At 45.4% G+C, this 25,780-nt stretch overlaps 1 protein-coding gene across 3 annotated transcripts in view; it reads right to left on the minus strand.

Annotated features, from left to right (window-relative positions):
• Positions 1-25,780, minus strand: part of LOC124003403 (plexin-A1-like) — a 328,475-nt gene that overhangs the window by 25,446 nt on the left and 277,249 nt on the right. For all 3 annotated transcript variants that reach the window (XM_046311635.1, XM_046311638.1, XM_046311637.1), the window contains exons 14-20: positions 21,370-21,493; positions 21,100-21,236; positions 15,395-15,562; positions 8,876-8,969; positions 6,623-6,859; positions 5,066-5,209; positions 472-706 (exon numbers count right to left, since the gene is read on the minus strand). In XM_046311635.1, coding sequence (XP_046167591.1) covers positions 472-706; positions 5,066-5,209; positions 6,623-6,859; positions 8,876-8,969; positions 15,395-15,562; positions 21,100-21,236; positions 21,370-21,493 — 1,139 coding nt within the window. The remainder of the gene's footprint in view (positions 1-471; positions 707-5,065; positions 5,210-6,622; positions 6,860-8,875; positions 8,970-15,394; positions 15,563-21,099; positions 21,237-21,369; positions 21,494-25,780) is intronic.

Genomic DNA, 25,780 nt, shown 5'->3' on the forward strand with positions numbered 1-25,780 from the left:
CTCTCTCCCTCCCTCCCTTCCTAAAACAGAAAGGCCATCCAAGCAGACCTCGCATTGGGGAGGAACCCAACATCTGGCGCCGGGCGGCGGAGCCCCGATCAAAGTGTTCTTCTGGATGGGTACCAAGAGCAAGCAGCACCCCGTGGGAGGGCCATTTTGTGTGTGTGTGTGTGTTTTTGGATGGAGAGGAAGTACATGGATATTGAGCTTGTCCTGCTCTGCCTCTAGAACGCCGCTCTCCTATTTCGATTTGTTTTGTATTCTCCTCAGGAAGACCACGATTCAGCGACTGTTCGTGTGCTGGGCTGGAACAGATGTCTGCACCACCAATGCAGTAGCCCCTCAAGTCGCGAGAAACCTGGCCTACTTTTTGTTGATTGACAGCTGTTGCTTAGCCTCATCGTCCTGAAAAGGTCAATGAAGTTGAATTTAATTGAATTTAATGTAATTGATTGACAGGTGTGGCTTTACCTTCCTTGCACTCCAGCGCCACCCGGGACTCCAGGTTGTCCATTTGGAGCTGCAGGCGTTTCAGCGTGCGGTCGGCGTCCCGCGACTTCCTCTTGTAGGCGATGAGCACGGCGATGATGACCAATAGGAGCAGGCCGCCACCCCCTCCGATGCCGATGATGGCGGGCAGGGTAAGCAGGCTGTCAGAGTAGATCTGGATGGTACCGGGGGAGTACTCAAAGCCCCCAACGCGCACCTTCGGGGGGGTGAAACACACACGGTTTTAGATTCTTCATAGGACAATACCTTTAAAACACACATTTCAACACAGTCATATGGTGAATTAGATGTCATTTAGCAGAAATAGAGTGTACACACACACACACACACACACACACACACACACACACACACACACACACACACACACACACACACACACACACACACACACACACACACACACACACACACACACACACACACACACACACACACACACACACACACACAGGACTTCCAGCTCTTTGTCGCTGCTAATTCCATCTAGTTATTCATTACCTCCCAACACTCTCTCACAGTGAGGAACTGTTAAAGGGAAATGTCAATATTTTTCAACTTCATTTTCATCATTTCCAGCACCACCATCAACATATGTAATAAAAAAGATTGAGTGTTTCTGTTTTGTAGTAAAAAATAGAGAAAGATAAGTGTTTCCAATGACATCATCGGTGTGTATTGTGTGATGTTAACTAATTATGAATAGGCATTGCCTACTAATTGGTTGATGTCATTGGAAACACTTTTATCTTTATATTTTTTACTACAAAACAGAAACGCGCAAATGTTTTAAATGATTATTTTTTGTGTATTTTTGTATTTTTGAAAAAATATACTTTGACGTTGGGGTGGTGCTGGAGATTATAAATACGAAGTACATTTTTGAAATGTCCATTTAACAGCCGTAATTTGCACAAGCAGACCCCAACAAGCCATATAGAGTCTCTCTCACACCCCAGTGTCTGTCACACATGCTAGTGTTACGTTCCCCAGCGAGAAAACCAAAACCGTCACTCAAAAAGAAGTGGGAAACTAACAGTCACTGACCAACAACCAAAACAGCTGGGGGTTTAGGAGGGGTTTTGAAAGACACTCTTGAGGGTGTCCAACAACGGGAACCTAAAAGACACACACCATGAGCCCCTCTAAATGTTCCCAAGACGAGGAAAACAAAAGGCACACACCATGAGCCCCTCTAAATGTTCCCAAGACGAGGAAAACAAAAGGCAAACCACCCCTCTAAATGTTCCCAAGGCAAAAGGCACACACCATGAGCCCCTCTAAATGTTCCCAAGACGAGGAAAACAAAAGGCACACACCATGAGCCCCTCTAAATGTTCCCAAGACGAGGAAAACAAAAGGCACACACCATGAGCCCCTCTAAATGTTCCCAAGACGAGGAAAACAAAAGAGCCCCTCTAAATGTTCCCAAGACGAGGAAAACAAAAGACACACACCATGAGCCCCTCTAAATGTTCCCAAGACGAGGAAAACAAAAGACACACACCATGAGCCCCTCTAAATGTTCCCAAGACGAGGAAAACAAAAGACACACACCATGAGCCCCTCTAAATGTTCCCAAGACGAGGAAAACAAAAGACACACACCATGAGCCCCTCTAAATGTTCCCAAGACAAAAACAAAAGGCACACACCATGAGCCCCTCTAAATGTTCCCAAGACTGAGCCCCTCTAAATGTTCCCAAGACGAGGAAAACAAAAGACACACACCATGAGCCCCTCTAAATGAGCCCAAAAGACACACACCATGAGCCCCTCTAAATGTTCCCAAGACGAGGAAAACAAAAGACAAACCCACACCAAACAAAGACAGGAAACAAACCAAAAAGGTGGAGCAAAACTAAATATTGGAAATCAGACAAAGAAATGTTTTTCGAGATATCAAATAGGGAGCGCCAACTAAAAGGTGTTGACCCTCCACTTCACTCAAGACAACAGGAGCACTGGGCCAGCCACTCTTAAATAGCACCTGGGCCAGCACAAGTGAAACACCTTCACACTAACAAGATGGCAACCAGCACAGGTGCAACACATGCTGATTAATGAGTCGACACCAATCGGTGCGCCCTATGTGCTGATGAGTACAAGTCCAACCTCAAAACAGAAATTGACAAACCAAAGCCTGTAACACGAGCGCTACACTACAAAGCTGGTGTATGTGTGTGATAGCGCGTGAGCATATTCCAAACCTAGTTGAATACGTTTCCTTGTCACAACGCCCGGGCTAGAAGAAATAGTCTCACCTTCGCACAGTGTGAATTACACAAGCCCTAGTTTCAACTACACTGAACAAAAATATAAACCGCAACATGTAAAGTGTTGGTCCCATGTTTCATAAGTTGAAATAGAAGATCCCAGAAATGTTCCACATGCAAAAATATTATTTCTCTCAAATGTTGTGCACAAATTTGTTTACATCCCTGTTAGTGAGCATTTCTCATTTGCCAAAATAATTCATCCACCCGAAAGGTGTGGCATATCAAGAAGCTGATTCAGCAAAAGCATTGATAATTACACACCTGCACCTTGTCCTAGGGACGATAAAAGGCCACTCAAAAATGTGTAATTTTGTCACACACCACAATGCCACCGATGCCTCAAGTTTTGAGGGAGCGTGCAATTGGCCTGCTGACTGCAGGAATGTCCACCAGAGCTGATGCCAGAGAATTTCCCTACCATAAGCCGCCTCCAAAATCGTTTTAGAGTATTTGGCAGGAGGTCCAACTAGCATCACAACCGCAAACCACGTGTAACCACTTACAAGCCCAGGACCTCCACATCCGGCTTCTTCACCTGGGGTATCGTCTGAGACCAGTCACCCAGACAGCTGATGAAACTGTTGGTTTGCACAACCAAAGAATTTCTGCACAATCTTTCAAAAACCGTCTCAGGGAAGCTCATCTGCGTGCTCGTCGTCCTCACAGGGTCATGACCTGACTGCAGTTCAGCGCCGTAACCGAAGGTCAGCGTTTGCCTCGCCGATGGCCACTGGCACGCTGGAGAAGTGTGCTCTTCACAAATGAATCCCTCTTTCAACTGTGACGGGCAGATAGCAGACAGCGTATGGCATCGTGTGGGCAAGTGGTTTGCTGATGTCAACGTTATAAACAGAGCGCCCCCATGGTGGCGGTTGGGTTATGGTACGGGCAGGTATAAGCTACGGACAAAGAACACAATTGCATTTTATCGATGGACAGAGATACCGTAACAAGATCCTGAGGCCCGTTGTCGTGCCGTTCATCCGCCACCATCAACTCATGTTTCGCAAGGATCTGTACACAATTCCTTGAAGCTGAAAGTGTCCCAGTTCTTCCATGGCCTGTATACTCACCAGACATGTCACCTCATTGAGTATGTTTGGGATGCTCTGGATCGACGTGTACAACAGCATGTTCCAGTTCCCGCCAATATCCAGCAACTTTGCACAGCCATTGAAGAGGAGTGGGACAACATCCACAGGCTAAAATCAACAGTCTGATACAACTCTGTGTGAAGGAGATGTGTTGTGCTGTATAAGGCAAATGGTGGTCACACCAGATACAGATCCACGTCCCTTCCTTTAAAAAGAAAGTTATATGTGACCAACAGATGCATATCTGTATTCCCAGTTTCGTGAAGTACATAGATTAGGGCCTAATACATTTATTTAAATGGACTGATTTCCTTATGTGAACTGTAACTCAGTAAAATCTTTGAAATTGTTGCATGTTGCATTTGTATTTTTGTTCAGTGTAAAATGACTTTCAAAAACTAGGCTACAAAGATGCAGCTCCAATTCCTTTCCTTGTCACAACATTGTGGTAATCAGTGCAGAAGAAAAGGAGACAAGGAGAGTCTAGAAAAAACATGAAGTGTATTGAGATGCACCCTTGGTAACCCTTTCAAATCAAGAACATAACGCTATAGGCCTTGAATTGTAATTTGCCGGCCGATATCGATCAAACACCACATGCAACCGAGGGACTGTAAAAAATATAGACATGGACCTCTTTGACCATGCGTCATTTCTGGGCTGCATCGGATACCAATGTCTACGCAAATCCCTGCAGAAATTGTCAGCCAAATTCAGAATTGAATTCATCAAGTTGCCGTGCCTACGAACACAGTCAACGTTACCCACCGGAAGCCTCAATGTGTGTGGATTTGTATGCGAACGGAAAAAAAGAACAACGCAATGGAGAGAGAGCGAGAGAGAGAGCGGTCGTCCAAAAGAAGAATAGAAGAGACGGCGAGAATAAAATGGTCCATCCTTCTGATGCCCTCTCCATCTCTTCTACTCTTCCTTTGAACCGAATCCAGGCAAGGGGAACAGAGGAAGGAATAGAGGGATGGGGGATAGGGACATGACAAAAGAGGAGACCGGACTGTCATGTGATACTAAAAGAGTATAGAACAGAAAGAGGACGTAAAGAGGGAAAACCGAGACGAGCCATAAACCAGAGATGAAACGTGATTGCGACACAGTGCGATCCAGTGACGCACAAGACGCCACACAGCCCAACCCAAAGTCGAAGAGGCTTCAGTAGAGTACTTACGGTGACTTTGTGTTCTCCCGTGTGGTTGGGCCACTCACAGAGCAGCTGGCTCTCTGACAGGGTGAGGACACAGGGTGTCTCTCCGATCAGGACCGTGTAGTTGAGACGAGCGTTACCAGGGGCTGCCGGGATCAGGTTCTTACCCTAGGAGAGAGAACGCGACAGACACACACCACGTTAGACACACAGCTCAGGAGAATGCATAGGAACGCATGTGCGCACACACACACACAACACAACACAAACTCAACACACACGCACGCGAACACACCCTCTCACCTCTAACCGTCAGTCACGTGCATACCTATTTAATCATACATAGAAAGGGGGTGATTTCTGATGATCAAGTCCTAACTCCACAGATGCCGCAGCGAGGTCTTCTTAGCCACAGGCGGTTCTTTAGTAAAGTCAAGACCAAGCGTAGGGGGACCTGGGATTCTGGTGGCGTTTAGTTGAGCCTGACGGGGGCTTTCGCGGCGTCTCATTGGCCGAGAGGGAACCAATTTAGAGGGATAAATAAACCCACCAAAACACACGTCTCTGCCTGCCTGCCTGTCCCCCCCCACTTACCCACGAGGCTTTGCAGGGAGAGGAATTAATTGCTTGGAAAATCTGATGCACATCTAATTTATCCACAATTATTTAATATGATGCCAGTTTAATGTGCGCCCCCCCCCCCTCCCCCCTCCGGCTTCTCAGAGAAGCGGAAGACGCAGCAATCAAAGGATTGTAAGGGTTCATTATGGAATCTTTATTTAAACTGTGAGGGTCACAATTTTCTCAACTTCCCAGCTCGTTTCTGATTGGCCATAAGGAAAATAAAGCTGATTTCATATAAAATATCCATGATATACAGTACCACGGTGGAGGTTTTTTTTTCTCCAGAGGAATGGCTTTGAAGTTCAAGGAGAGAGGGGAGATGACAAAATAAGCGAGTCAGTATATAAGCGCAAGAGGGATTCAAAGGCTCTGGTATAAAGTTACCATTTGGCTGTGAACTTGCTCTGACGTTATCTGACGGGGGAACAGGTGCAAGTGGCACATCTGCGTTGTATTTGGATGATACCTTTCAAAGGGCTCTCGGCCTATCACAGCAGGGGACGGCGCAGGTAGCGCCTTTTAAGGTGATGTCGGATCTCAAAGCGTTCTTTTGGAAAGGCAATAGCTCAAAGGGTGGTAGGGAACAAATAAGTAGGACAACCATTTCTGATGGAAGGTTTTAAGAGAAAGAGCAATTAAAAATATATTGGACGCAGTTGCGAAGTTTTAACTCTTTTCTAACCTGAGTCGGTTGGGCGAGATTGAAGTCTACAATTTGACGGTTGCAATTGAACCTGGAGGCCTTCATACGGTGTAATGGGAGAGATTTTAAAAATCTATTTTTAAAGCTCCTCCAAACTTGGCCCCACGCTCCACACAATAACACTCCTCCACACTGGTAGCTTCCTCAGAATCCCTCAACTCCACTCTAGGACTCCCCCCCCACCCCACCCACCCCACCACCACAATCCTGGAAGTTCCTCCCCCACCCTGGTCTCCAGTCTCCATCAGTCTCACCTTGAGGATGAGTGGGGAACTGGGTTTGAGCTCCAGCAGGCCCGTGGGACTAAGCGGCTCTATCACAGGATCCGGGTAGAAGCTGAACGTCTCGTTGACAACCAGTGTGGCGCGCACGTCGTCCATAATGAAGCCGATCTCGTCGGGACCGCTGCCCGTCTCTGAGAAGCCCTTCTCCGAGACGGCCACAGAGGGCGCCAGACACACCATCACTGTGTTGTTAAGCACTGTGCAGTTCTGAAGGAGAGAGAGGATGGATAAGTTCATCACGTAAATACGATTACATTTAAATGTTAGCTTCCATAATATAAATACAAATACAAATTGCTAACAAAATGTAGGAAAAAACACACAAAAAAAAAGTGAACAAGTGGATAAGTTCATTATGTAATAATAATAATAATAATAATATATGCCATTTAGCAGACGCTTTTATCCAAAGCGACTGTCACAGTACACTGACATTTAGCCCCCCCCCAAAAAAAGATAACTAAAGTATAAAAAAAAATATGTCAACAAAAACACATGACAAAACAACATCTGAGTAACATCAGTGCTCAGAGAGGACAGTGGAGGTTCATAGCTTCCACAATCTAAACAAGAACGTAAACAAAAACAAAGAACCAAAAAAAGCCCAAATCATCTCCTGCTGTTCGCCCCTGTGGGCTAAACATTCTCCGCTCCCATTAATGCAGAGCGACTGAGACAGTAAGGGCATATACAAGGGTTAGCAAGACTGACGCTAACAAACAATCCTAAACACACGCTTTGGAAACGTTTGAGTCGCCTCACCACTCTACTTTTCCACAACACGCCACCCAGTCCCCCTCTGGCATGCCAAGTAATCACAGTGCATTAGCTAGCGGGGTCTGAAATTGCACGGGGCAGACGGATAAAAATGGTGACAGGGAAGAGGGAAAAAGCAGTAAAATACACTTTGTTTTGGTCTGGTATATGTTGTGCAGAGAGAGAGAGAGAGAGAGACAGACAGAGAGAGACAGAGAGTCACAGAGAGTGACAGAGACACACAGAGACACACAGAGAGACACAGAGAGTGACAGAGAGACACAGAGAGTGACAGAGAGTGACAGAGAGACACAGAGAGTGACAGAGAGACACAGAGAGTGACAGAGAGACACAGAGAGTGACAGAGAGACACAGAGAGAGAGAGAGAGAGACAGAGAGAGACAGAGAGAGAGAGAGAGAGACAGAGAGACACAGAGAGTCACAGAGAGTGACAGAGACAAGAGAGTGAGAGAGAGAGAGAGAGAGAGACAGAGAGAGACAGAGAGAGAGAGAGACACAGAGAGAGAGAGGAGAGACAGAGAGAGACAGAGAGAGACAGAGAGAGAGAGAGAGAGAGAGAGAGAGAGAGAGACAGAGAGAGAGAAAGAGAGAGAGAGAGAAAGAGAGAGAGAGAGACACAGAGAGAGACGGAGAGACAGAGAGACAGAGAGAGACAGAGAGACAGAGAGACAGAGAGAGACAGAGAGACACAGAGAGAGACAGAGAGAGAGAGAGACACAGAGAGAGACAGAGAGAGAGAGAGACACAGAGAGAGAGAGGAGAGACAGAGAGAGACAGAGAGAGACAGAGAGGAGAGAGACAGAGAGAGAGAGAAAGAGAAAGAGAGAGAGAAAGAGAAAGAGAGAGAGAAAGAGAGAAAGAGAGAGAGAAAGAGAGAGAGAGAGAAAGAGAGAGAGAAAGAGAAAGAGAGAGAGAGACAGGAATGGAGAGGGCAGTCTGAAAGAGAAAAGGTTAACCTAGCCCTGTGGTGCTAGGTGAAGGAAGGATGGAGGGATTTGCCAGACAGCCCAGGTTTATTGCTGGTTGACATTTCAAAAAGGTTAACCTGCTAAATGGAGATTCACCACCAAAAACACACACCCATAAATAGGCCCGGGGCTGGTTGATCACCGGGTCAGGTGTGTGTGTGTGTATGTGCGCACACATGTTTAACTATACTCACGCACTATACCGGAAGTCCCAACAAGAATAGTAAACAAACACTCATTTGACCAACTGGGGACATTGTTAGTCCCCACAAGGTCAAATGCTATTTCTAGGGGGTTTAGGGTTAGGGTTAGAATTAGTGTTAGATTAAGGGTTAGGGTTAGCGTTATAAGGTTAGGTTTAGGTTAGGCAATGTAGGATTTTGAATGGGACTGAATTGTGTGTTCTCACTAGGTTAGTTCTACAGGACGGTGCATGTGTGCAGTATGTATGTATGCGTGTTGGGTCAGTAGTACTCACGTTGACAGATTGGGCTTTCCCGTACTTGGCTCTCATCTTGGGCTCTTTGATGGTAGCCAGGTTGGTCCCAGTGATGGTCAACAGAGTCCCGCCACTGAAAAAGAGGAAACCGTCAGCAACAAAACCCATAACAGCACATACACACTTATACACTACAATAACAAAGCAATAATCCCGTTCACATCAAAATATTGAATAAGGGCACTTTGTGTTTTTTTTCTTCTAATATTGCAGAAGGTAGAGGGTGAGTCCAAAATGGGCCCAAGGGATCCGGTCTAAACTTGTGCACTCTATAGAGCAGGGGCACTCGAGTACTATTTGAGAAGGTCCGGTCACACAAATTTCCTAGGTGGCAAAGGTCTGGGTGGATGTTGTCATTTATCGGCGTAGTAACAAACCCCCACCTCGCAACCCCAAACTGTTCACACCCCTCTTGATGGAGAGAAAATATTAAAGCTAATTTCCTGCAATTCTGCAAATTCTTCCATGGCTTATGCGTGTTTATATGATAACAGGGGTCAAAGCCTGTGGATTTGTGTATTTATTATTATTTTTCCCGGGACCAGAGGCCCATATTGACCCCGTTCTGGGCCCGCATCGTTGTCCGCGAGCTACGAACGGGGGATATAGGGAATAAGGTGCCATTTGTGATGAAGACAAAGAATTAGGGAGAGGGACACCAATTACCCCTGAAACCTCCATCCACTGTAACACGCAATTTTTTAACTAATATCTTGCAGTTATACCCAGTGATATCTTCCCTGATATCTTGCAAAAAAAGGCCATAACAAGCATACCATGGCTGAAAGGCCTCTGGTAAAAAAGTAGTGCTTTATGAAGGGAATAGGGTCCCATTTGGGACGCAGACCACATCTTCCAGAGAACCACATCTTCCAGAGAACCACATCTTCCAGAGAACCACATCTTCCAGAGAACCACATCTTCCAGAGAACCACATCTTCCAGAGAACCACATCTTCCAGAGAACCACATCTTCCAGAGAACCACATCTTCCAGAGAACCACACGGTTGCCTGATACATCACATTTTTTGTCAAAGTGAAAAAGGCCACCCAGTTCTGGCATTAATGTTAATGAGTCCTCGACACCGTAGAGTACGTGAGCCGTTTCACGCACTCCATCAGAGGTAATGATGGCAACGCTAAGGCACTTGCATATTAAAAGCTTGTTTAAACTCGAATAGCTTCAGGGAAGGGACCAAAATACCAGATTATTACCTCAATGTACTTGCCCGGCTACCCAGACTCCTTGCTCCGGCCAAACGCTAAGCTATTGCCCATGGCTATTCTCTGCAATGAGTCTGGATCTGAGTACCTCCCTGACCCTTCGTCGAACGCGAACACATCCGGGGCCGTCTAATTGGTCCAGAAACACCGATTAGTTGGGCCAGAGCCAGAACACACGTGGGTAAAGTGGCAGTTTGTCATTGGCTTTGATACTCTGATTGGTTTAGAGACGATCTAATCGCTGATGACTTTATGTTATTTTTTACAATACCACTCGTCACAAACAACTTCAATGATGGCAGTCTCAGACTAAAGTATGTAGTGAACGACAGAGCAGCGGAATAATTTAGTGAGAGTTGTTAGGTTATCAATGAACCACCTCCAAATGTCTAAAACCCAAAATGATATCGTCCATTTCAGGTACTGGAGAGGTACTGGACGTGCAGGCTTTTGTTTCAGCCCAGCACTAAGACACCCGATTTTAATCGTCGTCTGTGTGAAGATGGCATATATTCCCCAGTGTGTGCGTGTTAAATGTTTCTGTTGAAGGGCCCTGTTTTTCACTCATAATTCATATCCTGCCATAGTTGACATGTTTTTTTCCCCCACCATTTCCCCTGCAGCAGTTAAGTGTGTTAAAGAAATGTGTTTAGAATCAGGATTTGCTAATTGTGTATGGTAAGCCCCTCCCACCAATTTGACTTGATTGAATACAGGTGCATGTGTGTTTGGGGGAGAGAGGCAGTTGGGGTGGAAAGCAAGGTTAGAGGAGAGCAGGTTGGCTAGATTTAATGCTCTATACTTTTTAACCCTTGTTTTAGCCTTTTGGTTCATGTCCGGGCTTTAACTGTTGTATTTATCTATTTAGTCAAATAAATTCTCCATCGAGGTAAAACAGGGCAATGTTATGAACACAAACTTCAGTAACCTCCAACTGTTTGTTCCCTTTGTTCAAATGTTGAAATCACTACCCGCTATTCAAAGTGCTCTGAACAAATTAAGGGAATCGTTCAAACGTTGGCACATTCTAAGATCTGATGACAATATGTGTTTTCGGACCCTCCCCTTGGTCGTATTCTCGCGGTGCAGAAATCTCAGAGATCAATTGGTAAACTCTGATTTACCACCCCAACATAACCTGCACAACATCTATTTGTGCCTCTAGCGGATGGAAACTGCAAGTGTAACGGCGGCGCTCAATGCAGTGGCACTTATAAATGTAGATCCTTTAAACACCCCCAAACAGGGAAACTGGAGCCATCACTTGCTCCACTAAAAGGCAGTTATTAATCTCATAAAACTTGTCCTTGTGGTAAAAATTATGTTGGCAAAAGGAAGCGGGAATTCCGGGAAGCACGAATCTCGGAGCACCTGAGTACATTAGGGGCAAAAAACATGCCGCATCCTGTTGCAGACCACCACCCCTAAGTTATATCGGCATTGAACACGTCACCCTCCCTAGGAGAGGGGGTGACCTTGACAATTTGTTCAAATCTTTCATTTAAAGACCCTTGCTCCCCTCGGTCTCAACATAGACTCTGATGCCATTCTTGTGATTATTGTGACTTTGCTATTCATTGTAAATGTTTGTAGGCCCATGTAGCCATATTGTTGCTTTGCTATCCACTCATGTTTCTGTATGATCTATTTATATCTGAAAATGAACCAATGATATCAAGCCACACCCGGCCATGATTACAGACACCTGTGTGTGTCCTTTGACACTATATAAACTAGTGACCCGCAGTGTTTGTCATTATACCCCAGTCCACCTAGTCGTGCTGCTGCTCCAGTTTCAACTGTTCTGCCTGTGGCTATGGAACCCTGACCTGTTCACCAGATGTGCTACCTTGTCCCCGACCTGCTGTTTTCAACTCTCTCTCTCTCTCTCTACCGCACCGTCTGTCTCTAACTCTGAATGCTCGACTATGAAAAGCCAACTGACATTTACTCCTGGAGGTGCTGACCTGTTGCACCCTCGACAACCACTGTGATTATTATTATTTGACCCAGCTGGTCATCTATGAATATCTTGGCAGCCAGAAGAGAGGATTGGTCACCCCTCAGAGCCTGGTTCCTGTCTAGGTTTCTTTCTAGGTATATTTTCCCTGGCCACCGTGCTTCTACATCAGCATTGCTTGCTGTTTTTGGGGTTTTAGGCTGGGCTTGACAAATACATTTGATTGATTGAAGACAGCTTGTCTGTCGAAACGTCAGGTTATTCAATTATTGCATCGGAGAGTCTGCGGCTCCACTCTCTCTACGTCTCCACTCTCCTCTTTTTCAAGACATCAAGTGGCCCACCTTATTCCTCACAATGAACGAGTTGCCAATTCCTCACATATTTGTTTTATGCTTATTGCACATTTATAAAAGAGTCTAGACAGCTAGAATAGTCATCTTTATTTGACTAAAATGCTACTAGCAAGACGTGGTACCCTAATGCGCGTGCGCGACAAACTGAGCATTCATTTTCCAGAATGAGCGTTCATTGGCACATCCGTTTTAGTAGTGTCTGCTCTGCTCAAAACTAGAGTTCAAACATAAACCGTGTATGGTTCGAAAGGTCCTCTTCTCCTCTATTATAGTAAAATAATGTCTCCATGCGTTTTGGTATGCATATGAGCGATTCTGTTGGACCAAACCTCAAATTACGAGTATAAACCGTTTGTCAGAGAGGAAGAAGTGATCTCTCACCTTTGTTGTTGTAAGTGGTAGGGAGAGGGGCTTGGGAGAAAGAGGAGCGCTCTTGCCAAAATCTGTCCAAAATAAGCCCAATACATTTCTATGCGCTTATTTTGAACCTAAGCTTGTCATCTCTGGGACAATGACTCCCATTGTTAAGGCAGAACCATGAGCATCTCATCATTATATACCGATCTCTGGTGTAAATGAGAAGGTGCACAGCACAGAAGAAGCGAACGAGACAAAAAAAGACAACATATGAGAACAAGCGGACATAAACGCTTAAAAAAAATGGAAAAAAAACTTGATTCTGTGAAACAGGCATTTAGAATATTGCATTCATTCCATATCGCCCAGCCCTGACCCAGACTGTGGAACTGCTGGCTCTCTGAACCTTTCACCATTTGACTTTTTTCAATTCACCTGACAATTACCCATAAGGACAAGGGTAACATGGGCAAGAGCCACGTCCCCACCAGACACTCCCCTCTCAACCACAGGAGAGCTGACCTCCCTAAACCAGAGTGACATGACGCAATGTGACAAGTTTGAATCAGTAAGCATGCAAGCCAACCTACCCGAGGCCCACCTGCTCATCTGTGTAAAGACACTAAAGCAAATACTTGTTACAGACAAAGGGGTCGATGGAAACACCACTCAAGAGGCTGCAAGATGGTGTGGGGTAACCAAGAGTGGCACTTGGTAGGAGTTGACTTCTATTGATTGCAACGTGTACTGATTCCAGGTGACGTTGTGAAACCCATTCCTATGTGACATTGCCGCTGTGCCGTTTAGTCACTGCGTGGTTCGCACAGGGAAACTGTCAGTGTGCCAGCACAAGCTGAAAAGTAACAAGTGAGTTGTGTCGACCCTCGATATGTTTAACCAACGCCTTGTGGTGAACGTGTGTCGGAAACCACCTTTGTTGTTTGTTGCGGGCGTGTGAAAAAGGTTGCCGTAGAGGATGCGGCAACAAATGTGCTTTTGCGAGGTACACACGTCATGATTGGCCGGGAGGAGAAACAGCCAATCCTCCGGGAGCGGTGAGAAAAACACCAAATAACGAGCGAGCCAAGTGGGGTCACGTTCTCTCCTGAGGCTAGCGCCAGCGACGCTAACACGTTTTCATCCTCCTTTCTACGTCTCCACTCCTTCCTTTCACACCTCCGTTCCAAATGAGACCCGCTCGCCTTCTCGCACCTCGGTCGTGTGTCGAGTCTGCCGACCGTCTCTCCGGCCCCTACGGAGATTTTAAAAACGCTTCGCCTATTTTCACCTCTACTTTCCCCTCGTGATGTCTCCGTAGTGGTTTGTCCCGTTCCCCCTAGCGACTGGCGGACATTTTTCGGTCTGACGGCACCGTGTCTGTTTGGGGTGCCCTTGAAATGCACCTGCCAATCATCCGGTGGCTGAATGGAAGCACTTAAACACTTTGTGCATACTTCTCCATGGTCGCCATTTTAGGTTTATCAATTTGTTGCTCATTGTTTCCTCACCCGGATCCACTCTCCATTGAACTTGCTTTTCAATCTTCTATGGGTCCTCATAAGAGACTATAAATGCATATTAAAGGGGCATTTGACCACTTAAAAAAAAAAAATGTCCAGCAGCACCCTACCAGCTTCTAAATGTGTGAAAATTGAAATGTTCTACATGAAGTCAAATATATACACAAGGAAAAGGACTTCTTATGATGACATCAGGGGTCACTTGAAAAATAATTGAGTGTCGACTTGAAAAGTGTTGAAATGTCCCTTACAATAAATACCATGTAATGTCTTTATAATGCATTACAAGACAGGTGACCTATAGAAGGTGTTCCAGAAAGACATTAGGCCACGTTACTATTTAGGGAGCATCAAGTGTGCTATCTGCCTGCTTGCCTGAGCAATGAGCACCAACTCGGTTTTTCTAGGTCATTCTTTCAAGCCCGTTTTGCACTGGAATCCACTTCCTGCTCTGTACACAGCTCGTGTTTGTTCAGAAATATTCCTGTGGCAAACTGGCTCACTCTATTGTCTCATTTGAATAAGTCAGACAATATTTATACAGTCTTTGCGTCGACTGCAACACAAGCTACCAGCGGCTTTCGAGTCCCTTTTCTACGAAGATTTGCTGTTGTACCCGTTTTCAGGGGGAAAATAAGTGTGGTAAAAAATACCAGCGCCTGCGTGTTTGATGTCACTCGATACTGTGTGTGAAACTGAAGTGTGCCTACAGCATACTTGGCTCAGTGCTAAGACTAATGCCCAATCCCAAATCAACCCCTACCCGCTGTGCACTTGTGTAAAATCTGAGACGACTGGATCGGTCTAAGCAACATAGTTGCAAGAGGGCGCTAGTGCCACATTTCTTGCCTTACACCGATCCTCTCAGATCTCCAAATACAACTAAAATACAAACTGTCCATCAAAAGATCTAAAGCAAAAAAACAAAAAAACAAAGTTTTAGACCAGGGCCTGTGTCCACTGAGTAGGAGTGCTGATCTAGGATCAGCGTTGCATCTAAGATCATAATGATTATATAGACAGATCCTAGACCAGCACTTGTCTCAGATGCTTTGTCAGTACAGGCCCAGTTCCCACTCACCTTGCAATGGTCCAGTCAGGTTCTATCTTGAGGATGGTGGGGTCCTCGGTGTAGTTGAACTTGACCTCTGGGTTCCTGAGCTCAGCTGAGTTGATGTCCACCATGACGGGGGTACCGCCGGGAGTCAGACCCGCCGGCGTCACACACACTATCTCCCTGGCACTCCGCCTGGAAGGGCAGAGGGAGAGTGTGTTACATGAAGGAACATAGGCCGTCATTGTAAATAAGAATTTGTTATTCACAGACTTGCCTAGTTAAATAAAGGTTCAATTAAATAAATAAAAACAATGGACAATAAAGTATCATATAGTATGTCACCGGGTGATGTGTGTATTTGACATGAAGGGAAGAGTATGTCACGCTCACGCGCACACACACACGCACACGCACACGCGCACACGCACACGCACACACACACACACACACACACACACACACACACACACACACACACACACACACACACACACACACACACACACACACACTGCAGAGAGCCCCAGTGCTTTCAGGTTTTCAGACGGGGGTTTCGTCAGACAGACTTTCACAGAGCTCTGGCTTCAAAGACCTCTCTCTGCTCTCTCTCTCCCTGACTGATCTGGAGTGGCAGAGGCCCAGAGAACACCCGGTCATCCCTAGATGATGCAACCCTCTCAGACACCTAGCCAGCTGTGCTGTATTACGAAAGTTTTGCGGTTCGGGTTAGTTGGACAAACTTTGCACTCTACTTCCATCTCCTCTGATGAAATGTTTTAGTGTTGGCAAAGCAGACAGCAGAAGCCTGCCGTGTTTGAACATCTGCATAACGTGAGTGTTCCTGTGAGTGTGCATATATTATATATATTATATATATATTAGGATGCATGTATGTGTGTGTGTGTGTGTGTGTGTGTGTGTGTGTGTGTGTGTGTGTGTGTGTGTGTGTGTGTGTGTGTGTGTGTGTGTGTGTGTGTGTGTGTGTGTGTGTGTGTGTGTGTGTGTGTGTGTGTGTGTGTGTGTGTGTGTGTGTTTGCAAGATTCTGTAGAATGTATGCGAAATCGATGCACACGTATGGCGCGTGTGCGTACACATGGTGTGTGCATGCGTGTGTGTGATGAGTGCACATACTTAACTACCCTACACAACGACTATTTCATACATAAATCCCATCTGTTATGGACAAGAAATTGAGAGGAAAGAGGGATAAAAAAATACTAGAGAGACGACAGCAGCTGAGGGGGAACTAAGTGGAAGGGAAAATAAGCAAGGATGCTTTTCCGCGAGCACATCCCTGCTGTCTCGTAAGAAGCAATTTAAAACGCCCCGTCTTCCAGGGCTCCGCTGAAAGGTGTACGGGGGAAGAAGGGAAGGAAAAAAGAAAAAAGCAAAGCGCTTTTTTCTGTATTCCGCTTTGCACCACCACGTTGCCCGGGCAACTGCATCCACAACACTCGCCGGCAACACCCGCGATATGCCGTACATATTTTGACAAGGTTGTTGTCAGCCGGTTCAAAAGAATGGGAAAAGAGAGTGAGAGAGAGAGAGAGAGAGAAAGAGAGAGAGAGAGAGAAAGGGAAGAAATTGGTTTCAGAGGGAGATAAGTGGCTGAATGACTCGGGGTAAATAGGCATTGATTAAAGTGGCCACGTTGAACTTGGAGATGAAAGGCAAAATGTTTGGACGTGACGCGAGAAAAGGGGAAAACGCTTTCCAAGTCCATTACTTTAGAGACATAGAATGTTGCTCAGCTAGAGTGGGACTGAAAGAACAATGCTTTGAATTGTGCTGTGCGAGGTTTGCATCTCAATAGTCTAGAGTGGCTTCCTCTCCTCGCCTTCATCTGCACTGCTACAAACTAGACAAGGTGGCATGAAGCTGCCGGTGGGAATCCATCACCTTGAATTCACCTATCCTGTGTTTTCAGATCAACGCAGATAAAGGCGAGGAGAGATGAAGGGACCTTCACAGACTATTGAGATGAACCCCATGTGACTGGACCAAAACAGCTCAAAATGTATCCCATCATGCAGTATAGTATCGACATTGCCATCAATTCAGATCATACTATTTTTGGTAATTCCAATACTATATCAAAGACCGCAGCCTTCTTTCCAGAGACAGTCAATGTTTTAGCTCAACATGTTTCCCCGATATCAACAGATGCCATTGCTGCATGCATATATTCCTCTTGTACAAACCATGTCACATACGGCTGTCTATATACCACCCACCAATCATGTTCAAAGTGCCTTGTGCGCAATTACGTCTAAAGCTAATTGGTCCGGAAAACTACAGTCTGCGGCGCGAGATGAATGCATGGGTATATCCTGGATCTTTTCCTACAGTGAGGAACGTTTGTCTTCTCCCATGTTCTCCTCGGATTCAGTTCTCTTTTCTTTCCTACATTTCAGAGAAATTCCCAAACCCTCTTCTTTGAGAGGTCTTAACGAGGCACTCGTTCTTCTGTGAGGTGTTCCCGCCATCTGCTAACACATGTTCATTTGAGGCTTCAGATGAGTGCACGGTACGCTGCGAGTTCGCTGTGTGTGTGTGCGTGTGTGCGTGTGTGCGTGTGTGCGTGTGTGCGTGTGTGTGTGTGTGTGTGTGTGTATATACAGTACCAGTCAAAAGTTTGGACACCTACTCATTCAAGGGTTTTCCTTTACTTTGACTATTTTCTACATTGTAGAATAATAGTGAAACCATCAAAACTATGAAATAACAACATATGCAATCATGTAGTAAACAAAAAAAAGTGTTTAAACAAATCAAAATAGATTTTATATTTCAGATTCTTTGAAGTAGCCACCCTTTGCCTTGATGACAGCTTTGCACACTCTTGGTATTCCCTCAACCAGCTTCGTGAGGTAGAATTTCAATTAACAGGTGTGCCTTATTAAAAGGTTTATTTGTGGCATTTTTTCCTTCTTAAAAACTCTTCAGCCTAGGGCTTACTTTTTCGAACATTCTGTTAAAAATCGCGCAACATTTCAGCGTCCTGCTACTCATGCCAGGATTATAGTATATGCATATGATTAGTATGTGTGGATAGAAAACACTGACATTTCTAAAACTGGTTAAATCACGGCTGTGACTATAACAGAACGTGTGTTTCGTCGAAAAGCCCAAGGAAAACTGGTCACCAAAAAGTGGAAAAAATATCAATGCGCCACTTGCATGTATTGTCTATGGCACAGCAAATTAGATGGGCCGAGATTACAAGTCCTACAGCTTCCACACGATGTCGCCAGTCTTGGCAATTGCCTGGGAGTTGTTCCTTGGTCAAACGAAGAAGAGAGACCCCATTCCATCCGGTCTCCGACAGGATGTTTTGGAAGAGAGATTTCCGACCATGATTTCAAGACGTGGAGCTATTGAATACACATCGCCCCGTGATCAATTTGATAGATTATTAACGTTTACTAATACCTAAAGTTGGATTACAAAAGCATTTTGAAGTGTTTTGTGAAATTTTATAGGCAACTTTTTTAATTCATAAAAATGACGTTGCGTTTTGAAACTGTGTTTTTTTCTGGATCTCACAGTTGTCATAGATGGATATTTTGGGTATATATGGACCGATTTAATCGAAAAAAAGACCCAATAGTGATGTTTATGGGACATATAGAAGTGCCAACAAAGAAGCTCGTCAAAGGTAATGAATGTTTTATATTTTATTTCTGCGTTTTGTGTAGCGCCGGCTACGCTAATTATTTTGTTTAGGTCCCCTTCAGGTTTTTCGGGGTGTTGCATGCTATCAGATAATAGCTTCTCATGCTTTCGCCGAAGAGCATTTTAAAACTTGTTGGCTAGATTCACAACGAGTGTAGCTTTAATTCAGTACCCTGCATGTGTGTTTTAATGAACGTTTGAGTTTTAACGAGTGCTATTAGCATTTGGCGTAGCACATTTGCATTTCCAGATGGCTGGGTGGGACGCAGACGTCTCAAGGGACGCTAAGAGGTTAATGCATTTGAGCCAGTCAGTTGTGTTGGGACAAGGTAAGGGTGGTATACAGAAGATAGCCCTATTTGGTAAAAGACCAAGTCCATATTATGGCAAGAAAAGCTCAAATAAGCAAAGAGAAACGACAGTCCATCATTATTTTAAGACATGGAGGTAAGTCAACACAAAAAACTTTGAAAGTGTCTTCAAGTGTCGCAAAACCCATCAAGCACTATGATTACTGGGCTTTCATGAGGACAGCCACAGGAATGGAATACCCAGAGTTACCTCTGCTGCAGAGGATGTTCATTAGTTACCAGCCTCGGAAATTGAAGGCCAAATAAATGCTTCACAGAGTTTCGTGTAACAGACACGTCTCAACATCAACTGTTCAGAGGAGACTGCGTGAATCATGCCTTCATCGTCAAAGTGCTGCAAAGAAACCACTACCTAAGAACACCAATAATAAGAAGAGACTTGCTTGGGTCAAGAAACTCGAGCAATGGACATTAGACCGGTGGAAATGTGTCCTTTTGGTCTGATGAGTTTTGATTTTTGGTTCTAACCCGCCGTGTGTTTGTGAAACGCAGAGTAGGTGAACGGATTATCTCTGCATGTGTGGTTCCCACCGTGAAGCATGGAGGAGGAGGTGTGGGGATGCTTTTCTGGTGACACTGTCAGTGATTTATTTAGAATTCAAGGCACAGCTAACCAGCATGGCTACCACAGCATTTTGCAGCGAATCGCGATCCCATCTGGCTTGCACTTAGTGGGGCTATTATTATTATTTTTAGCAGGACAATGACCCAACACACCTCCAGGCTGTGTAAGGGCTATTTGACCAAGAATGAGAGTGATGGAGTGCTGCATCAGATGACCTGGCCTCAGCAATTACCCGATCTCCACCCAATCGAGATGGTTTGGGATGAGTTGGATCGCAGAGTGAAGGAGAAGCCGCCGACAAGTGCTCAGCATATGTGGGAACTCCTTCAAGACGGTTGGAAAAGCACTGCCTAAAGAGAATGGCAAGAGAGTGCAAAGCGGTCTATTTTGAAGAATCTAAAATCTAAAACAATATTTGATGCCTTCACTATTATTCTACAATGTAGAAAATTGTGAAAAGAAAGAAAAACCCTACAATGTGTGTCCAAATATTTGACTGGTGCTGTGTGTGCGAGTTAGAGCGCGTGTTTCATCATTAAAGACTATGGAGACAGAGAGCACCTGCTACCGGAGAACAGAACATCTCCGTGTCCTGCCGTCTCACCTTTCTAGCTTCTCTGGCCGAGTGTCGGAAAACTTACCCAGCCCGTAACCTATAGCCCAAAAGGGAAACGTGACTCACGTAGAGCATTTTTCAACCCTAACTCCCAGATCATTTGTCGTCACTGGAAAGCAAATAAGTAAAAATCCAGACACACAGAGGTCGGTCATCCCCGTAAACAGAGGAAGTCATTCCCAACACAAACGGTGGGCAGTCATTCCAAAAAACAAATGAAGTCATGCCCGTAACAAGCCATTTCCTTCACAAATGGTGGGCAGTCATTCCAAAAAACAAATGAAGTCATACCCGTAACAAGCCATTTCCTTCACAAATGGTGGGCAGTCATTCCAAAAAACAAATGAAGTGATACCCGTAACAAGCCATTTCCTTCACAAATGGTGGGCAGTCATTCGCATCCAAAACATTCGGGTTCTTCCTTGCCATAACATCAAAACATCAAAGCAATGCAGCCTAAAAACACAATAGTCATTGTTCCAGGGTTGTCAGAGTGCTCACCTCTCGAAGCGACAGGGGTGTAGGCCGATCTTGACCGCCACAGCGCTGCCGGCATTGAGGTGGCTCCCCTCGATGGTGATGCGGGTGCCCCCCGAGAGGGGGCCTTTGGAGGGCTGCACACGCGTGAAGTAGGGAGACTGGGGAAGAGGAATACATCAACACGTGTCAGGAATCCATTTGTTCTGGGATCCACTGTTGTTCTTTTTTTCAATGATGAAAGGACACAACATTACAGAAGGACAATTGAGCACAGGTATGATTGGGGCTTACCACAAAAGTGAAGGCCTTGGGTGAGATGGCTTTGTAGTCAGCGTGTGTGCAGTCCCTCACACACACTTCCACATGAGCCTCTTGCACTCGGTAGCCTGTCGCGTCAGCCAGCTTACACACGATCCTGAGAGAGCGAGAGAGCGAGAGAGAGAGAGAGAGTTGGTGAGTGACACTACAAATATGATCATCATAACCATTGACCTATCCACAGCGTTAGTCCAAGGGTAACCATGCCACAGAGCATAGCAACGGCCTTGCCCATATCCATAGCCGGGATACAGTGTGTGATGGTGATGACATCCACTTGTACCTGGAGAGGTATGATAGGAGAGAGAGGCTCCATTTTGTGTCTGCACGACGGTATTAGAGGATATTATAACCCCATAAGCCTTGTGTTTGGCCTTGGGCGGCGGCTGGCCAAATGAAAATCCATTTTAGAAATGATTGAGGCAGAGGACGAGTGTCTGAGGAGGATGGGCACCGCAGGCGAGAACACACACACAGACGTGGGCACATGTCAGTAATCTGCGCGCGCACACACACACACACACAGCCCTAGACCTCATGTTTCACCAGCCTCAGACACTCCAGACTGTTAATTAGCCAAATAGAACGAGAGAGAGACAGAGAGACAGAGTGAGAGAGAGCGAGAGCGAGAGCACGAGAGCGAGAGCACGAGAGCGAGAGCACGAGAGCGAGAGAACGAGAGAGAGAGAACGAGAGAGAGAGAACGAGAGAGAGAGAGCGAGAGAGAGCGAGAGAGAGCGAGAGAGAGCGAGAGAGAGCGAGAGAGAGCGAGAGAGAGCGAGAGAACTGGGTTTAAGTGGGGGGAGGGTGGTGATTAATTGAACAAGCTCGTATCCTTCCCATCTCGTTGCTGTCTCCCCCCCACCCTCCGCCTGCGATGAGTTATTAACTCTGCTGCTTTTGTCCTCGCTGCAGGTGGCCACGGCAACCGCTCTCCATCGCTGCAGCGATGACATCCGCATTCTGATGCAATTGTTTATTTGTTTGGTCTCACGCAGGGAGGGACAATGATTACAGCGAGGATACTTTTTAGCAGATAATTAACATTCTCACTGGAATCATTACAGTGAAGATAAGGGGACTATTAAGCAGTCAAAGTGGAAGAAAAGCCGGTCACAACTTGCAGGCTTGTTTTCGAGTTGCTGTGCGTTTTGTTGCCAACCTATTTTGCTACCTGACAAATTCACGGTTTTCACTTTTTAATTAAAGTTCATATATTTATTTATTTTTTCCTCAACTTTTTCACTCCGGACGCTTTAACTGGACACGATTCGTCAGGACCTCCAACAGCCGAAGCTAAGTAGTAACATTAACATGATGCCTTCTAATTGTAGTCACTACGGCGAGGATAGCTGTGCTACATGCCCAGCTTCAGACGCAATCGTTAGGCAAGGGTAATTTCAGTGTAGGAAAGGATGAAACAGCGTCTGTGCCACCAGTAAGTACAGATAGTAGTATAAATCCCCTGGCACAGTCCCCGCAGCCGGACAACTTTCTCACGGTTTCTGGAAGGAAACGCTGTAGGAAGGCTCAACCGGTGTCGCTCATTCAGCCGACAGAAACTTTCAACCGGTTTTCCCCATTAAGCAGCGGGTCGGAGTCAGAGGCCGAGTCTTCTCTGGTCTCTACTCCTCCCGTTACGGGGTCTGAGACGCCGAAGCTTCCCACCATTAGCACTGACAAATTGAAAACTCTAGTCATTGGCGACTCCATTACCCGCAGTATTAGACTTAAAACGAATCATCCAGCGATCATACACTGTTTACCAGGGGGCAGGGCTACCGACGTTAAGGCTAATCTGAAGATGGTGCCGGCTAAAGCTAAAAATGGGGAGTGTAGAGAGTATAGAGATATTGTTATCCACGTCGGCAACAACGATGTTAGGATGAAACAGTCAGAGATCACCAAGCGCAACATAGCTTCTGCGTGCATATCAGCTAGAAAGATGTGTCGGCATCGAGTAATTGTCTCTGGCCCCCTCCCAGTTAGGGGGAGGGATGAGCTCTACAGCAGAGTCTCACAACTCAATCGCTGGTTGAAAACTGTTTTCTGCCCCTCCCAAAAGATAGAATTTGTAGATAACTGGCCCTCTTTCTGGGACTCGCCCACAAACAGGACCAAGCCTGACCTGCTGAGGAGTGACGGACTCCATCCTAGCTGGAGGGGTGCTCTCATCTTATCTACCAACATAGACAGGGCTCTAACTCCTCTAGCTCCACAACGAAATAGGGTGCAGGCCAGGCAGTAGGCTGTTAGCCAGCATGCCAGCATAGTGGAGTCTGCCACTAGCACAGTCAGTGTAGTCAGCTCAGCTATCACCATTGAGACCGTATCTGTGCCTCGACCTAGGTTGGGCAAAACTAAACATGGCGGTGTTCTCCTTAGCAATCTCACTAGGATAAAGACCACCTCCATTCCTGTCATTACTGAAAGAGATCATGATACCTCACATCTCAAAATAGGGCTACTTAATGTTAGATCCCTTACTTCAAAGGCAATTATAGTCAATGAACTAATCACTGATCATAATCTTGATGTGATTGGCCTGACTGAAACATGGTTTAAGCCTGATGAATTTACTGTTTTAAATGAGGCCTCACCTCCTGGCTACACTAGTGACCATATCCCCCGTGCATCCCGCAAAGGCGGAGGTGTTGCTAACATTTACGATAGCAAATTTCAATTTACAAAAAAAAATGACGTTTTCGTCTTTTGAGCTTTTAGTCATGAAATCTATGCAGCCGACTCAATCACTTTTTATAGCTACTGTTTACAGGCCTCCTGGGCCATATACAGCGTTTCTCACCGAGTTCCCTGAATTCCTATCGGACCTTGTAGTCATAGCAGATAATATTCTAATCTTTGGTGACTTTAATATTCACATGGAAAAGTCCACAGACCCACTCCAAAAGGCTTTCGGAGCCATCATCGACTCAGTGGGTTTTGTCCAACATGTCTCTGGACCCACTCACTGTCACAGTCATACGCTGGACCTAGTTTTGTCCCATGGAATAAATGTTGTGGATCTTAATGTTTATCCTCATAATCCTGGACTATCGGACCACCATTTTATTACGTTTGCAATTGCAACAAATAATCTGCTCAGATCCCAACCAAGGACCATCAAAAGTAGTGCTATAAATTCACAGACAACACAAAGATTCCTTGATGCCCTTCCAGACTCCCTCTGCCTACCCAAGGACGCCAGAGGACAAAAATCAGTTAACCACCTAACTGAGGATCTCGATTTAACCTTGCGCAATACCCTAGATGCAGTTGCACCCCTAAAAACAAAAAATATTTCTCATAAGAAACGAGCTCCCTGGTACAGAAAATACCCGAGCTCTGAAGCAAGCTTCCAGAAAATTGGAACGGAAATGGCGCCACACCAAACTGGAAGTCTTCCAACTAGCTTGGAAAGACGGTACCGTGCAGTACTGAAGAGCCCTTACTGCTGCTCGATCATCCTATTTTTCTAACTTAATTGAGGAAAATAAGAACAAAATCCGAAATTCCTTTTTGATACTGTCACAAAGCTAACTAAAAAGCAGCATTCCCCAAGAGAGGATGACTTTCACTTTAGCAGTGATAAATTCATGAACTTCTTTGAGGAAAAGATTATGATTATTAGAAAGCAAATTACGGACTCCTCTTTAAACCTGCGTATTCCTCCAAACCTCAGTTGTCCTGAGTCTGCACAACTCTGCCAGGACCTAGGATCAAGAGAGACGCTCAAGTGTTTTAGTACTATATCTATTGGCACAATGTTGAAAATAATCATGGCCTCTAAACCTTCAAGCTGCATATACTGGACCCTATTCCAACTAAACTACTGAAAGAGCTGCTTCCTGTGCTTGGCCCTCCTATGTTGAACATAATAAACGGCTCTCTATCCACTGGATGTGCACCAAACTCACTAAAAGTGGCAGTAATAAAGCCTCTCTTGAAAAAGCCAAACCTTGACCCAGAAAATATAAAAAACTATCGGCCTATATCGAATCTTCCATTCCTCTCAAACATTTTAGAAAAGGCTGTTGCACAGCAACTCACTGCCTTCCTGAAGACAAACAATGTATACAAAATGCTTCAGTCTGGTTTTAGACACCATCATAGCACTGAGACGGCACTTGTGAAGGTGGTAAATGACATTTTAATGGCATCGGACCGAGGCTCTGCATCTGTCCTCGTGCTCCTAGACCTTAGTGCTGCTTTTGATACCATCGATCACCACATTCTTTTGGAGAGATTGGAAACCCAAATTGGTCTACACAGACATGTTCTGGCCTGATTTAGATCTTATCTGTCGGAAAGATATCAGTTTGACTCTGTGAATGGTTTGTCCTCTGACAAATCAACTGTAAATTTTGGTGTTCCTCAAGGTTCT

Source organism: Oncorhynchus gorbuscha, linkage group LG18 (genome assembly GCF_021184085.1).
Source record: "Oncorhynchus gorbuscha isolate QuinsamMale2020 ecotype Even-year linkage group LG18, OgorEven_v1.0, whole genome shotgun sequence".
NCBI classification, from domain to species: Eukaryota; Metazoa; Chordata; class Actinopteri; order Salmoniformes; family Salmonidae; genus Oncorhynchus; species Oncorhynchus gorbuscha.